Source organism: Sardina pilchardus, chromosome 2 (genome assembly GCF_963854185.1).
Source record: "Sardina pilchardus chromosome 2, fSarPil1.1, whole genome shotgun sequence".
NCBI lineage: Eukaryota > Metazoa > Chordata > Actinopteri > Clupeiformes > Clupeidae > Sardina > Sardina pilchardus.
Window position 1 is genome coordinate 28,647,602 of NC_084995.1, and position 17,110 is coordinate 28,664,711.

General features: G+C 43.0%; 2 protein-coding genes across 2 annotated transcripts; one reads left to right on the plus strand and one right to left on the minus strand.

The window, feature by feature from the left end:
* The first annotated feature begins 8 nt into the window (after nucleotides 1–8).
* Nucleotides 9–6,134, plus strand: grk7a (G protein-coupled receptor kinase 7a). The gene is made up of 4 exons (XM_062555664.1): nucleotides 9–611; nucleotides 896–1,333; nucleotides 4,882–5,162; nucleotides 5,795–6,134. Exons 1-4 carry the CDS (start codon nucleotides 9–11, stop codon nucleotides 6,132–6,134), a joined length of 1,662 nt encoding a protein of 553 aa, XP_062411648.1.
* A 2,933-nt stretch (nucleotides 6,135–9,067) lies between these two features.
* On the minus strand, nucleotides 9,068–16,183 carry atp1b3a (ATPase Na+/K+ transporting subunit beta 3a). Its single transcript, XM_062524890.1, has 7 exons — nucleotides 15,940–16,183; nucleotides 14,624–14,752; nucleotides 14,340–14,438; nucleotides 12,857–13,047; nucleotides 12,685–12,735; nucleotides 9,803–9,889; nucleotides 9,068–9,587 (listed from the first exon to the last, which is right to left on the minus strand). Exons 1-7 carry the CDS (start codon nucleotides 16,052–16,054, stop codon nucleotides 9,420–9,422), a joined length of 840 nt encoding a protein of 279 aa, XP_062380874.1. The 5' UTR covers nucleotides 16,055–16,183; the 3' UTR covers nucleotides 9,068–9,419.
* Between the last annotated feature and the right edge of the window lie 927 nt (nucleotides 16,184–17,110).

The following is a 17,110-nucleotide window of genomic DNA, read 5'->3' on the forward strand; positions in this document are numbered from 1 at the left end:
CCGCCAAGATGTGTGACATGGGAGGCCTCGATAACCTGGTGCAAAACACCGCCTATCTCAAAGCCCAGGGTGGAGATGACAAGGAGATGAAAAAGCGGCGGCGGAGTCTGTCTCTGCCCAAGCCCGACCAGTGTGCAGCCGTACGCACCCAGGTGGATAAGACCTTTGAGTTCCTCTGCGAGCAGCAGCCCGTGGGGAAGAAGTTCTTCCGTGATTACCTGAAGCAGGCGTCCCCCGACTATGTGTCCGCCGCAGAGTTTCTGGACGATCTTACCGACTGGGAACTGTCACTGCCCGGCGCTGCCAGGGATAAGGCCAAAACGAATCTCATCAACAAGTACTGTAAGGAGGGCTCCAAGAACTTCCTGAAGTTCTTGACTGGAGATGCACTTGACAAATGCAAAGCAGTATCAGACAAGGACTTTGATGAGGTCGTACCTTCCAAAGTGAAAGATGGCACCAGAGAATTCATCAAGGGAAAGCCATTCACGGATTACCAGACCAGCCCATTCTTTGACAAGTACTTGCAGTGGAAAGAATTTGAGAAACAACCCATCAGTGACAAATACTTCTATGAATTCAGGACATTAGGAAAGGGAGGCTTTGGAGAGGTAAGTGCACTTCATGATACAGATAGTTGTTCAGCGTAATTTACAAGCTTCTGAATTTGGCTTCTCTGATGTTGTCATATGTATTAATGTCATAGCCATGAGAAAAAATGTTGCTCTAAATTTGGTAAAGATGGTTGAGAGTATAGATCCTACAAGCACTCCTTTTGTGGAAGCACATCCATTGGATACAAACCTATGCGCTCCAAATGTATGCTCACACATTCTCTCTCGTAGCATAGTTGCAGCAAATAATCTCTGGCATTTACTCCTGTTCTCTTTACCAGGTATGTGCTGTGCAAGTAAAAAACACAGGCAAGATGTATGCCTGCAAAAAACTGGACAAGAAGCGTCTGAAGAAGAAACATGGTGAGAAGATGGCCCTGCTCGAGAAGAAGATTCTGGAAAAAGTCAACAGCCTGTTCATTGTGTGCCTGGCATACGCCTATGACACCAAAGAGCACCTGTGTCTCACCATGAGTTTGATGAATGGAGGAGACCTCAAGTACCATATCTACAGCATCGGCGAGAAAGGTATCGAGATGGACCGCATCATCTATTACACCGCCCAGATCACCACTGGCATCATGCACCTGCACGCCATGGACATTGTTTACCGTGACATGAAGCCCGAGAACGTGCTACTGGACAGCCTGGGCCAGTGCCGTCTGTCTGATCTGGGTCTGGCCGTGGAGCTGCCAGCTGGAAAAACCATCACCCAGAAGGTAGGCTGTCCACCACTGGCTAAATCATATCAGAGGCAAGGGCATGGAGCAGAGAGGCATGCAGGGAGGATGTGATAGTGTTGTATCATAATGTTGCATCAGACTCACATTGCATGGAATCAGTAAATCAGAGTATACCTTTCTCGAGCAGTGCTATGACATTGTGTATGACTTCCCAGAGCTGTGGCTTCTGTCTCTGTGTCTTTTTTGGAGTAAATCTCAAGATTAGACGGGCTGTCTTATTAGAGCCATTATGATGCTCGTTCTTTCCTTCATTACATAACCGGCTTGATCCCTGCAATTCTGAGTTCAGACTTTACCTATTATTGGAGCTGGCACTCGACCAGCTTCAGGCTGCAAGAGGCTTCAGGCTGGATGTGATACTTTCTATCAGGGCGTATTTCTGACAAAACTTTTAAAATCAAACTATCCTACCATTGCACAGTAGCCAGCACCAAATACGTAGCTGAAAATAGGTGTTAACATGAACACACAGAAAACCCTTTGTTCTGTTAAAGATTGGATTTAGGCATTGGGAATGTTTTGAGATGAAAACATGAAGCAAAGAAGCACATGGAATTGCAACTGGAGAGACTGACTTGCATACCTAGTCCTTCATAGGGTACATATTGTTGTTGACAGTGTATGCAATGAGAGATAATATTTTAATGGACCTCCATAGTAGAAATGTGTACCCTAAATTAGACAGGTAGTCAACGATGAGAGAATTGCAGTCAGCTTGGTATTAATGAGAGACTCGTTGAGGAGAGATCTTTTGAACTTGAAGTCCATGAGATCATTTGAAAACTCAAAGGGATTATTATCACCAGATGATTGCTGATGCCTTAATTGCTTTGGCTCAAAAAGCTACAGTATGCATCGCGATGGAATTTGTCATGTACTCGTAGAGGGCGTAACTAAGCCCTAAGGCTAAGTGATCGAGGCAGAGGTCAGTTTGGACCAGCTATATATGGCAGACATACTTGAATGAATGAATGAATGGACAATGATAAAATGTGGACAAAGGAAGCCTGTTAGATGATGAGGAGCCTAGGATTAACCCTGCATGCTGTACAATTCCTCAACTTGCAGCTGTCCTCTGCTTTGCCATTTTCCTGTCCATGCAAAGGAGATCTGATTCTGAAGCAGTCTGGATATTTTAGCCCAGCTCATTTAGTTAGTACTGCCATTCCAGACTCATTCCTCCAAGTCTGTCCAGTTTCTCTAGTCAGCAGTCTGATAATTATGTAAGGCCAGGCAAACACATTTGGACATGCAACAAGCTCGACGACATCAAACATAGCATAGGGTACATGGAGCAACGCAATGATAAGCTCATTATCTTGTGCCCTTCTTGGGCCCACAGCTCTGGGGCTGAGACCCAAGCCTACCTGCTGGAGCTTGCCTGGCTTTGCTACCTTGATCCTCTTACTTAGCAGGCATTACGCAAATCTGTCTCCAATCAGACTACCAAGCTGTGGGGAGAGGGATCGGGAGTTGCAGGAGCTGAAGGATCGAGAGTAACAGAACATGAAGCAGCATAGTGTTGCATATGCAAGTTAGCATGTGCCACCATATGACCAAAGCATTTCATACGCAATATGTCTAATGCACAGAAAATTACTGCAGATAGGCAATGTGTCTCAGTGTGTTGGAGATGACGTTTTTGGCATCATCATAGTGGATTTGACATGGTTCAACACAGTCCTGAGTGCCTGTCTTGTAGTTTGAAGTTGAGGCATGGCAACAGACAGACATATAGCAAAGATCAAAGGTCATTTGCTCAGTTTTCCAACTGACAGACTGCCACTGTCAGTCCACCTCAGTGTAATAATATGTGCATTACATTACTCTATTTGACACTAAGGAGGTTGTACAGGAAATGTGATTGTACACCCCAAATCGCCAACAAGTCTTGCATCCTGAGTGATGGTTTTAAGTAATGAATTGAATGCAAATAACACAGTGTACAGAGTTCACATTATGAAATGTCCGCTATGTTAGCTGATGGTTGTGCAGGAGCACAACTGTACTTGCTGGTTTGCTGCTTATTAACCAATTGGCCCTGAGGTGTAGCTGGACTCATCACTGGCAGGAGAGATATTTGATATTTTGAGTTTGAGTTTGAGTTTGAGCCTGAAATGGAATGAATACTGTACATTTGAATCATGTAGAATATTCCTGAAAGGCTATGCTGAACTTGGCCATAATAGTGCTCTGACAGTTCACCGTAAAAATGCTGCCCTCAGTGCTATACAATCCAAAAGGTTGGATTAATGTGCAACATAGTGTGTGTGTGTGTGTGTGTGTGTGTGTGTGTGTGTGTGTGTGTGTGTGTGTGTGTGTACGTACGTACGTACTTGCATGTATACACATTGCTTGTGTACATACTGTATATGTTGACCTACATGAATTTGTCTCAGTTGTTTTTTTTTTTTAATACCTCTTTGCATTCCGGGGATTTTTTTTGCTGTGTTTGTCTGTGTGTCTCTTTGTGTGTGGATATGCAATGAACAGACAGCAATTAGTAGATGTATAGGAATGCTCCAGGCACGAGGTGTCCACTGAATAGGAATGCATTAGCCTTTCTGTCTACTGGAAATGATGCCTTCTTTATGTAATGGGCCAGAGCAGTGCATCACCATGGATACTCCCATGACTTCTGACAGGTAGCAAAGGATTAGAAGTAAGCTTCTTCGCTCTGGCCATAAGGTGAGGTCAAGAAGGAGCCCAGGACGGAGTTACATAAAATCCCTACCAAGACATCACCGTCCCAGCTTTACCAGTTACTATCAGGTGTCGAACGTGCTAGAAACGGCCCACTTCTTTTACTATACGAATCAGATGACATTAGTATGAGACAATTTGGTTGAGGGATAAGGAAGCTCCCTTCCCTCGCTTACCCTCTCTCTCTCTCTCTTCAAAAACAATGAGCTAGGAAGAATGCACCAATGTGCAAAAAAATGATTAAAAACCTCAAAACTCAAAAATGTCTATCTACTGTAGGCTGTGTTCATCACCTCTGTGCTGATTATGAGGTATAACTGAGCTACATCAAAGGCATGATGGGATGTTTTATCCCACGCCTGATTTGCCAGTTACAGCTGACTATTCATATGCATGTGACAATAAACCTCCTTGTATCCTTGTATTCACTCTCCTCTGGTGTAACTGCAACGCTGCACTGCAGTCTGCAACCTTTGGCCAAAGTGCTAACTTGGACACTGATGTACATGAAAATGTAAAATGCTCATAAGCACATTTTGCTGTTGCAGTTGGTGAGGATAACTCTTAATGGTGGTGGAATTCAATCACTTAATTTACTGGACTCATAGATTGTTTCCTGAAAGGGATTGTTTATGGGCTGGTGTAAGCCTCCATGTTTGTCTCCCATTTACAGTGCCAGGGTTGTGCACAATCATGTACGCAAACACTGGAAGGACAGTTAGAGCATTGTAATTGTCCTGTTTCTGCCAAAACAGTATATAGACTTGTCGGACAGCACCTGCAAACAGCTTTTGTGACCAAGCATCTCATCCTTTTTCCAGGCTGGTACAGGTGCCTACATGGCCCCAGAGATCCTGACCGACATCCCATACCGAACCTCAGTGGACTGGTGGGCCCTTGGCTGCAGTATTTACGAGATGGTTGCCGGCTACACCCCCTTCAAGGGGCCTGAAGCAGACAAGAAGAAGCTGGAGAAGGAGGAAGTCCAGAGGCGCATCATCAACGAAGAGCCCAAGTGGGAGCACAAGAACTTTGATGCTCCCACTAAAGATGTCATCCAGCAGTTCCTCAAGAAGAAGATCGATGAGCGCCTTGGCAACAAGTAAGCCCCACTGTCACATAGCCCCTCGATTACCATGCCTCAGCTCTACTTGGGTGACGGCGAATTACGTCTAGTGTTGATCTTTCACCTGTCTCTCCTTAATCCTTTTCCTCTGTGGTAGCCTCTTGGCCTCTTCCCCCTTGTCAGTGTGGTTTCATTATGGGGGACTTGCTGAGCTGAGGCTACAAATTTAAAAATTTAAAAATTTAGGAATCAGACCTTCCTGCATTCACACACAGGAAGAATGGCTTTCTTGCCATCACCTGTACAATGTACAATACCAGTACATCTAGTGTCAGTCAGTTCTATAGAAAACTTCTAAGCAGGTTAGATAGTCCAGCTACTGTTACACATTTACCTAACATGGCAGTCATTGTAGGTTCTAACAATATTTTATTGATAGCATGGTTAACAAATATTTGTTTGGAAATCTGTAGCTCAATTTACTTATTCAAGTGAAGAACCATTTGCAAATACTTCAAATGCATTTTTTTTTTATGATAAATCTGATGAATGCACTAGATTTCCAGTCATGGAATTGTAACTGGTCATCCTGCTGCACAAGCTGTATTTGTTCTTGGTCATTGGTCTACGATAGTGCACTCACACTAGGGGTCTGTGCTCCTCCACAGGAACAACTGTGAGGACCCCAGGAAGCATGAATTCTTCAAGAGCATCAACTTCCCCCGTCTGGAGGCTGGTCTGACCGATCCCCCTTGGGTGCCCAAGCCCAACGTTGTGTACGCCAAGGACACTGGCGACATTGCAGAGTTCTCCGAGATCAAGGGCATCGTGTTCGATGACAAAGATGACAAATTCTTCAAGGAGTTTTCCACGGGCGCCGTGTCTATCCCCTGGCAAGAGGAGATGATTGAAACCGGACTCTTTGACGAGCTCAACGACCCCAATCGGAAAGAGTCCGCAGGTGGTCTCGACGATGAGAAGAAATCAGGCACCTGCACACTTCTGTGAAGAGAGGGTCTCATTGAAGTATCCCCCTGCAATAACAAATAAATTCCAATCTGTTATTGATAGCAAAAAGCAACAACAATGAAAGCATGCATTACTAAAGATGGAGATGCTGTGCAAGAGATATGTTGCACCCCAACGGTAGGGCTGGGGTGTCCTAAATGTATTTCTTAAACACCGGCAGATGCAAAACCATTGGGTTATGGGGAAATTTATAGAACAGCAGTGTTATGGAGGACCGAGCCTCATACATACATACAAGAGAGATGAAACATCTTGTCCAGGCCGTCATGATTGTCTTGTAAATATGCTAGGCTTAGTTACAGTCGCCAGTCGAATACAAGGGCCAAGGTCAAGGACCAAGGTAAGGAGAGTATATTGCAAAAATAGTCCTCGCACATGGACAGTCAAAATATCTTCTATCTATGCTATCTGATCTGTCAGAGGAAGTCTCGAGAGATATGTTAGCATGAACAGCAGTGCAACCTTTGTAGTGTACTGAGAGATCTGGAGTGACAGCTCAATCTCAGAAGAAGAGTCCGGAACCTTGGGCCACCGTACAACTTGTCATTGTTTTTCGATTGGTAATGTTGAACATTTGAGTGTTGGACATTTAGCTATCTTCTACAGTTACTCATCATGTTTAACTGCATTGTCAACATATATCTGTACTAGTTATTTCTTTAAAAAAAAAAAAGATTGATAATCTGCTATTTTTGCAACACAAATGTGCTTCCAATAAAACTTGTACTTTGAAGGTAACACGTATACATATGTATATACAGTTAAAGAAGCACAACTGTAGATATTAGCCTATGTAGATTTATAATAATGAACGTAACAAACGTTTACAGATATAAAAGACAAAAATGAAAGAGTGTGTGTGTGTGTGTGTGTGTGTGTGTGTGTGTGTGTGTGTGTGTGTGTGTGTGTGTGTGTGTGTGCGTGCGTGCGCGTGCGCGTGCGTGCGTGTGTGTGTGCGTGTGTGTGCATGTGTGTGTGTATGGTCCATGGGGACTTCATGGAGTACAGGGATGAGAGTGTGCATCCAGTAAGGACAGGCCAGCAGAGAGCTGAGATGGAGCAGGCCAGATGATTGCTGTTGCTATGGCAGTGGTGGTCAAAAGATCTGAACAGGGTCATGACCAAATCATACCTCAGATTGTGCAAGCATCATGTAACTGGCCAGGGAGTTCTTCTCCCAAATATACAACTTTGAACAAAGAACCAAAGAAAAAAGAAATCATTCCCCGTTACAATCTGGAATGTTGCCCCTTACTTCCTGTTTTTGTGTTACAGGTGCTGTGAATTATTTGTATCATATAATGAGTTATCTGCATGTTGTTGCCAGTATTCAGTTTTTACAGTGAAGATCCTAAGTATTATTATTAAACATATCTGTAAATATAATTTATGAGGGGAACATTATAAGTGATAGGAATGAATTATTTGAATGAATAAAATATGTGTCTTTTACAGGCAAATGTGTATTTTCCTTCTCTTTACAACACACCTTTCGTTACTACTGTGGTTTCCTTATCTTTACAAAACACCTATTGCCACTGTTTGTAGGTCATAATGTAGCACAATATATCATCTCAATCTTTATATATCAATATTTTTCTGTATGTGTGTCTGTTTTTGTAAATGTGCTTATTACATATTCATGCATTGATAATTATAAGGAAATGGCAGGAGAACGCGCTCTTGCAAAATCCTAAAACCTAAAAATATTGACTCCATTAAGCCCATTAAAGAGTTGACTCTTAGCCTGCCCAGCAGAGCCCCCTTATCTTATAAAGCAATAATCTGCCTGGTGTAAATCAACCTGTAACACCGCCCACCGATGGCCTTCACCATATGTAGCAGAGTTCACCTCATGCATTTCTCTACACCTGTGAATGTGAAGGAGCGACAGATGGACAGGTAGTCTAAAGATAAAGAGCTGACTCTCAGAGGTGCGATGTCTCTCTGCAGAAACATACTGTGGTCTTCGTCTGCTTTCAGTTGCAGTGCCCAATTCCAAAGAACTGGACACTTGTGAAGCTGTTGAAGCTGATGATGTGAAAGCAAAGCCGAGATGGATGTGCATCTCAATAGCTTCACCTGTACCCGTCCAGAATATCTCTGGCCTTTAGTGTATAAAGGCGGCGCTTGCTGTATGTGAAACTAAGGCACTGTGCTCAGATTAGTGACTTCACTCTGAGTAGCAGTGAGCTTAGGATAGAGTCGCAAGGAAGGCGAAAGCAGATCCTTACTTCTAAAACAGCACACGTAATCGGCTAAAGTAATTGACTTCGGTATTGATGGCTATTGACAGCCCTGAGCTCTGTGTCCTCAGTGGCTGTATTTGCCCCCTGGCTTCATCCAAGTCTTTGCATTTACACCGGTGACATTATACTACCCCACTCACAAACAGGAGTTATAGGGGTCACAATCTAAAGCTTTGCTGCAAACAAATGATTTAAGGTGAACATGTTTCTTAAAAACAGTAACAGTCAAATGTGTTGCATTTTCTTAGTATGTAAAGCTCTTGGATGTCTGGTGATGAACCATGAAAGACAACACCAAATTTCTATTCTCTTAAAACAACCTTTTATTTCAGAGGTGGATGGATTTTAAGGCATCTGCACAAAAATAGCACTATTGTGGCAGAGGCTATAAAAATCACTTGGTTTACAAATACATGTCCCTCTGTGTTCAGTACAGTGGTTTAAATAACTTTTGGCACATTCACGTTATTGTTGCTGTTGTCTACTGTGCTTCAATATTGTGCTCTATTACATACGTAGAACTCATACATTTTAAACAGTTGATCAGAGAGCAGAAAAACAAACATAAACATACATGAATATGAACAAACAAACAGGATATACATCGTGGAGATGACTATGATAATTCAAAAGTCTACTTTATTGATCGTGTGTGTGTGTGTGTGTGTGTGTGTGTGTGTGTGTGTGTGTGTGTGTGTGTGTGTGACCCCCGGCCATTGTACGAAGGGATAACGACAAGGCCCAAGGGAAGGAAAAGTTCAAATACAGATGGGGACACTCCTATCTTACCAATACAGGCAATAACAGGCAAATCCAAACATATGCTACAAAATAATTCAAGGTTAATCAAGGTTAATCAAGGTTAATTAAGGACAAACTCTCTTAACCTGGAATTTCCACCTCTGCAAATGACCCGTCCACTCCTGCACGAGGGACAGATCAGAAACGAGGTCGAGAGGAGGGTAAAAGGGTGTGGGGATGTGCCATGCATATTATCTCCACTCTGAGCTGTAAGCTACTCTGTCACCAGGACCCGGAATGTCACACGGCCCAGGGACTTGTCCCGTTCGTCGTTGTTGCGAAGGTCAGACCCATCAACTTTGCACTCGATAGTGAGCTCCTTGTTGTAGTTCTCCTTGGTCAGATGCAACTTCACAGCAACCACGGGCTGGACGTACCTTGCCTACAAATCCACGAGAGTGGAGAGGAGAAGGAGAGAGGAGAGGAGAAAGAGAGAGAGAGAGAGTGTGTGTGTGTGTGTGTGTGTGTGTGTGTGTGGGAATGAGAGAAGGTGAAGCCAAGAAAATAAATTGTTTTCAATTCGCCACCCAAACATCACATCAAATAATCCATCTGATTACTTTATACTCTACCATTTCCCCAGAGCAGACTACTTACATGGGTTTTCTTGCCGTAGTACGGGAAGTACATTTTATCAAATCTTCCCGCACTGGGGTAGTATAGTATCCTCGGAGGATCAACACCCTGAAGGAGTCAGAGAAATACTTTACATCTCTCATACATAGAATTTTAACAAGAAATATACAAAACAAATACAAATGAAATCCTACGAATCAAGACAAAAAACTGAGCACACACAAACATGGTACTGACCCCTGATTACACAACTTCCTGCCCTACTGAAGAGAATGGACTGGTGCCATCGTCCACTCTGTCCAGCAGGTGGCAGGTGTGGGTCGTGTTAGTTAGCGCCCTATATTAGGGCGCTAGTGTTAGTGCTATCCAAAGAGGCCGTTCAGCGGTGTGGGCTTGGCGCGCAGGATTTTAGAACAGTTTTCTGTCCCTGTGCGGCTGCTGCGCGGCAGACGTTTCCAGTGGTCTTTGCTCCGTTAAAAACAATGGCGTTCTAATTTTTTTTATTGTCACGGTGCGCCGCGTACATGTCTGGTGGGCCTTTACTTTCAGCCTCGTATTCTAGTCCCAACCTTGACTAACCTCTCTGCCTTTCCACTGGCCACTAGGCAGCTGAGGCATGAAAGAATCCGAATGGAGAATTGTGTCCGGTGCTATGAGCCAACTGCTATGGCCCATTAATTCCAGCTTCTGGTTGTGGAGTTGTGCTAATTAGTGCATCCAGATGGTGAACACAGAAATTAGGGAGGGGTTTCGCTCACTGAACCCTGCTGTCCCATCTCGTGTCACTCTTATGAAAAGTGGTCCTATTACCACCCAGTGCTACTTTCTGAGGCCTGAAATGCTCCAATGCAGTTCTCTGTGTCAATAATTTAGCATCTACCACACCACCAAAACAATTTAGTAGTGTACCTGCAAGTATGGATGAAACTTAAGGAGGTAGATGAAAAAGTAACAAATAGGACGCGTAGCAATTAATGTACAACCTCAAAGTACAGTATGTGCTTATGGGCCACTGTTATAAAATTGCATCTACATCAGACAATCAAACACTAAAGGGACCTCAAACATGTATGATAGCCTATTTATTGGATATAATTACTGGTGTCTTACACTGAAACTCAAAATCATATCTAATTTTGGAATAGCTACATGAACAGTTAGATCCTCTTAGCCTCATTCCTTTTTAATGCGTGGATCGGCTACTTTCTGTATTTGACATTAGGGGCAATCAGGAGCCTTTGAGACATTTTTTGTCTAAATCTGATACATCTCCATTTAGGATTGTCTTACAGGTTGAAATAGTAACGTAATTTACAGGTAAAACTGGCCAAACAGGATGACATTAACAGCCTACTCTATTAGCATTCCAATTTTGAAGATACCACATCTACCAGTCATTGATTGCCTGAATGGGTTAATCAGGTTAGTAGCCTACATGTCAAATGTTACTACATGATCAACAGCTCCAAATTCTGATACAGGAAATGCCTACTTGGTGAACCAAGATGAATTTGTGAGTGCATATGAAGTTGAGCACATTTGTGACCCTGCAAAGCGGAACCAGTCGTTTCGGTAAAATTTACTAAATTAAGTTATTGTGCTCACGTGAACGGCCATAAACTAAGCTTTCCAACGATATGTATATCAAGGGTATTACACAAACTATCGCTAAGATAACCAAAGTTGACATGGTTCTCCTGTCACGATATGCCAAAAGAGGAGAAATCACCTTTTAAGCGGCGCGTGCACAACGGGAATGACAGCAAATGTGTTGAATCCTGGCGGGTTTAACAGTCAAAACGTATGTTTTTCTGTGAAATGCGTTCACGATATGAAACTGTAGACTGTATACAGTCAAATTATGCGAAAACGTGAAATTCAACATTTCAACCCGGAAGTTTGTTATTGTTGATTTTCTCAAAATAACGATGTGCGCAAAACGACTGATTTAGCTTTGAATGGTCACATTTGTATAATCACCAAAAACCCAGGTACAAATCACAACAGCTCATCTGGCATGGAGCCAGCATGGCATGACAGACAGGGGAGAGTGGTTGGCAGTGTTGTTGAACTCAACCAATAGCTATGCTGATGGCATCAGTATTAAATGCCACAGAGGGTCACAAAGCCTTCATTTACAAGACAGATGGGCTTGCTGTACTCCTGAAAATATTTCAGAAAGTTTAACTTAACTTAATGTAACTTATTGCTAATTATATTTAATTTCACTGTTGGTTATGTCACTTGGATATCAAAAGCAAACTCACAGCATCCAGACCAATTGTCAGTTGAGAATCCTTCTGGTGTCTGTCAGGCTAGTGAGGCTACCTACTGTACAGGCCTACCAGACTTTGATTTGTGAAAGCAGCCATGACAGCAAGAAGCCACAACAAATTCTCTTGAATTGCATGATAATGAGACAATCCTTGCCACACAACATACTCCACTTTACACTTAGGGCCCTAACTTACAAAGCGGGCAAAGTGCAAAGTCTGTGGACAAGTAAAGTAATAAGAATTATACCTGTTGTGATTCATGTGGGAGTTTTGAGCAAAGTCATCCGTGTTTGCGCTTAAGGTCTTGCCCATGGTGTTAAATTATTAACACATTGACTTTGCCTATTAGATTTAGTTAGACTTTGCACTTTGCCTATCATTCTATCATTAGGGCCCTTTGTCTTATGCTTTGGGCTTACCCATCGCCTTAGAACGGATTCAACTGGCAGCATGCAAAGAAACCAAAGGAAGAAACACAAAACTGAAGACAAGACTGAAGACAGCACTCAGGATATACAAAGACAATGACAAAAACTCTAGAGAGAATCAGTGACATAAACAGAAGACTTTTATTCTATTATAGCGTTGTTCATGCACACATGGACTAAAATCACATAGAAATGTTACCTTGGCTGTGCAGTTGAGGTATGGTTCTCCACGAGGTAACAGGCCAATTATCTGAAGAGCAATCAGGCAAAGATTAGCTCAATAAATAATTTGATAATCAATACACACAAACACAAACATTTGAAGCCCAAATGAGCGAGAGCACAGGTCATGACCAGGGTATCTCCCTCACTCTGTTCATCTTCACCAGGACGCAGGGCTTGCCATCAGCGTAGCCGTAGCTGTCGTCACTGAGGCCAGAGCAGCGGCTGAGCGAACTCCTTCGGAATTGACAGGCCTTCTTCTCAACCTCAGGGGCTTCCTGCATAAAGTACTCCCCACGCGCGCACAGCTCATTGGACGCCTGCTCCTCGTCATCATACCCTGAACATAATGGGGGAAGCAATCAGGAGAGTGTAATCTGAACAAACTCTGTAGTAGCTGACAACCCTGTGAACATTATTACACATGAGAGGTGGGAAGACACAGGTTCAGAAAATAAATACATGTTAAGATGTTTTACCCTTCTAATCCAGTGAGCCAGCTGATTTCCCTCATTATTTCTACTTTCTGGTTCAATAAGGTAATTCCACATGGATGACGTTTAAGAATGGAGAGGATCACACTCACAAACGCACTCAAATTTGTTTCACTGTAATGCTGTGGATTTCCATGTCATAGCAAGTCATAGGTGTCTGAAGATATAGCTTTGATAAGTTCTCAAAAACACCAACAGTATTTGCTCACCTGCCTTGTCTCACATGTGAACTTCAGTCACATCCCATCCTTAATCCATAGGGTTTAATATGACTTCGGTCCACCCTTTGCAGCTACAGCTTCAACGATTTTCCACAAGGACCTTGCTTTGTGCACTGGTGCACAGTCAGGTTGGAACAGGAAGAGGACATCCCAAAATTTCCCACAACGTTGGGAACATGGAATTGTCCAAAATCTCTTGGTTAATGCTGAAGCATTCAGAGTTCCTTTCACTGGAACTAAGCCCAAGCCCAGCTCAGGGATGGCTTCTTCCAGTTCCAACATGACTGTGCACCAATGCACAAAGCAAGGTCCATAAAGACATGGATGACAGAGTTTGGTGAGGATGAACTTGACTGGCCTGCACAGAGTCCTGACCTCAACCCAATAGAACACCTTTGAGATGAATTAGAGCGGAAACTGAGAGCCAGTCTCCTTGTCCAACATCAGTGTGTGACCTCACAAATGCACTTATAAAAGAATGGTCAAAAATCCCATTACACACTCCTTAACCTTGTAGAAAGCCTTCCCAGAAGAGTTGAAGCTGTTATAGCTGCAAAGTGTGGACCACCATCATATTAAACCCTATGGATTAAGAATGGGATGTGACTTAAGTTCATATGTGAGGCAAGGCAGTTGAGAAAATACTTTTGGCAACATAGTGTACAATTTGTTTGCAGAGCATGGTGTGTGCATATTTGGGGGGGGGGGGGGGGGGGGGGGGGGGGGCATAGGGCTTTTGCCGCCTACATTCTATGGCATTACCCTATTTTGGCAATACAAAAGTAATGGTGAGTGACATTTAGCATACACAACACAAAGCATTGCCACATGAGCACATTCAGCAGAGCAAAGCTATTGCTAATGGCAAGAGAACCAGAAGAGAGGCCTGTTGAAGTCAGAAGAGAATTGACACTCACTCTGTAGGAAGGAATCCAGGTGCTGAATGTACTGATCATAATTTGCAACATCCGATCGGTTGTAAACTATGTCCAGTGACTTTGGCCTGATGACCAGACCTAAAGAGGAATGGTATTGGGCATTGGGTGAAGACATAGAGGTCGGCTTACAAGATATTTTTTAGCTAGAAAGTCTTTCAAATACAGCGTTAAGTCCAGCACAACAGGGCTTTCACAGTAAAAAAGATTACATTTGTATTCTGTCATTGCTGTAACCATGGACACATAGACATCACTTCCCTCACCTGGACTGGGCACTCTGTCCCTGTATTTTGGAACATCGTCACTAAGAGTCTGCAGCATCGCCCACATTGTGAGACAAAAAAATCCAGCCAGGAATGCATAAAACACCAGGTAGAAGAGGATAATGAGCCCTAAACACACACAAAAAAACTCATTAATGAATGATTTCCTGCCAAAGGAAGTCAATAAATCAGACACTGTAGGTAGCATGCCTGTCCCAAAAACAGATATGTCCTTGTCAGATGCGCAAGCCAGAATCAGCTGTAAAATCATCTGCTGGGGAACAGTGCGTGCGCACCATCTAAAGAGTCATACGCGCTACTTTTCATCATGTCACATTATTGGCTATATGGCCTGGCTATGCCACCTGAATCTCTTATTTCTGATGAGCCTAAATACACACGTGTAGGCTAAATCTATACATAAAAATGTTTTGACACGTTCCTGCATTTATAATGTTAACCATTTCTGCCCAGGAAACCGGTTTGACCTTGAGATGCGCAGTTAGGCTGAATACTAGGCTATACGAGGCCATTGAAAACCGAAGGATGCTGGAGCACGCGCGTCGTGATGTTCCTCGCATGCGATAGAATACGGGTGACATTTAATTTACAGAAAGCAAGAGGCAACACGACGTTTGAGTGCTAGGCATGCGTTTCAAAGATAGTAGCCTAATTGCAGATAGATGTCCCATCATTCTTTTCAATTCAATTGGTATTCAGTCATCATTGCTAAACAGTCAGTCATCCGGTTTCTTTTTAAAGATAGAGGTCTAGATAGTGGCTAATGAAGAATAAACATTCCACCATAGAGTGCATATAGAGGGATAGGCTATATGGGATATTCTGTATCCTACACATATGATATGGCAATGTATTTGAGCCTTTATATGATGGAGTAGCCAATTGTTAATGAGTCGTTTATTACTCCAAAACCGGCAAAGGTTTCAAGGTGCCCTCCCCCTTCTTCTGTATCCCAACTGGCATTTTACATTGGTGTGCAATGCAGGTACATAATTATTTCACGTTCCAATCAGATGAAAGACATTTCACAAAAGTATACCATCAATTTATTAAATAGGACGGTTTTATCATCATTATTTAAGATGAGATGCCTCTTTATACTTAATAGAGTTATTGTTTCCCAGGACCGGATTCCTGGGAAACAAGTATAAAGTATAAAGAGGACTTCTGTAGCCTACTCTATACTTTGGCATTCTTCAGCATCATCTGCCCAGTCTGCCCATCTTCATGCAGCTCCATGCCCAGTCCCGTATAGCTGCTACATTTGAATTCATTCGATTATGAATTTTGCTTACCCCAGCTACGTGCGGTTCGACCCACAAACTCTCCGGTTCTCGAGTTATAAATACTATCCGTCCATGATGTTTTGTACTCTTTCTCATCTCCTGGTTTGACTTGATCCTTGGTCATTTTGATAAATATGCTTTGAGTTTTATTTAATTGATAGCGACAATGTCAAAAGTATAACAGAATGAGAAGCCTGAACACTGATGGAGGGTTATCGACCGCAGTTGTAGTCGGAGAACATTTTTTAGAATTTTTCTTTTCACGAATCACAGCGCCGAATCCAAACTCTCAACCCTGGCGAATCAGGGGCTTCGTTGGGGGAAGGGGGACTGCGCGCAAGCGCAACATTCGTAACTTTCCAATTCCATCTGAAGCTATGCAAAGATTATGTAATGTATGTTCAAGAAATGTGTTTGGACTCAGTGCTTAATTCTCTCGCTGTCTAAAGCACTGCTGCAGCTACAACGATATCCGTGCATCGAAGAGACTTGCTTAGCTCTACCAAATAGTTGATGTGATGTTCGGGATGTTGTTAATCTAATCAATTTAGGGGCTTGAATTGGGAGTCTAGTTGCTAGGAGACATGTAAAGATGATGCCCAACCCCAGTGGCACAGTTGGGAAATCCTCAGTGACACAGTTTCAGTCTCTCTCTCTCTCTCTCTCTCTCTCTCTCCCTCTCTGTGTGTGTGTGTGTGTGTGTGTTTGTACGCGCACATGTGTGAACAAAGAAATAATTCAATCAAACATTCCTTAAATAAATATGTGTTTCAGTGCATTGCATGCATGCATTGCAAACCTTTACCAAAGAGTTGTACTGAAAACAAATTCCACTAGCCTGGCTGTGTGGTCATTTAATCAAATCCATGAGAGAACATACGCAAGTATTTTCACTTTGTGCTTATTAGTACAATGGACCTGGTTGGTATAAGGAGCTTGATTAAATGAGGATGGCAAAAACCTAGCCTGGCCCAGCCTGTCTATGCACTTCCGCTCAATTTCTTTTCCCTTCAGTACTCCGTCTGGAATAGCTCAATCCACTTTCGTTTACACCAGCAACATCTTGCCGGATCACCTGCGCCCAATCAGCGAACAGGGGGCGTTCCTGAGAGCGATTACATTTAAGAAGCAAGCCTATTGTTATCGTTGTGTCCCCCGTGGTTAACATATACAGTACGTC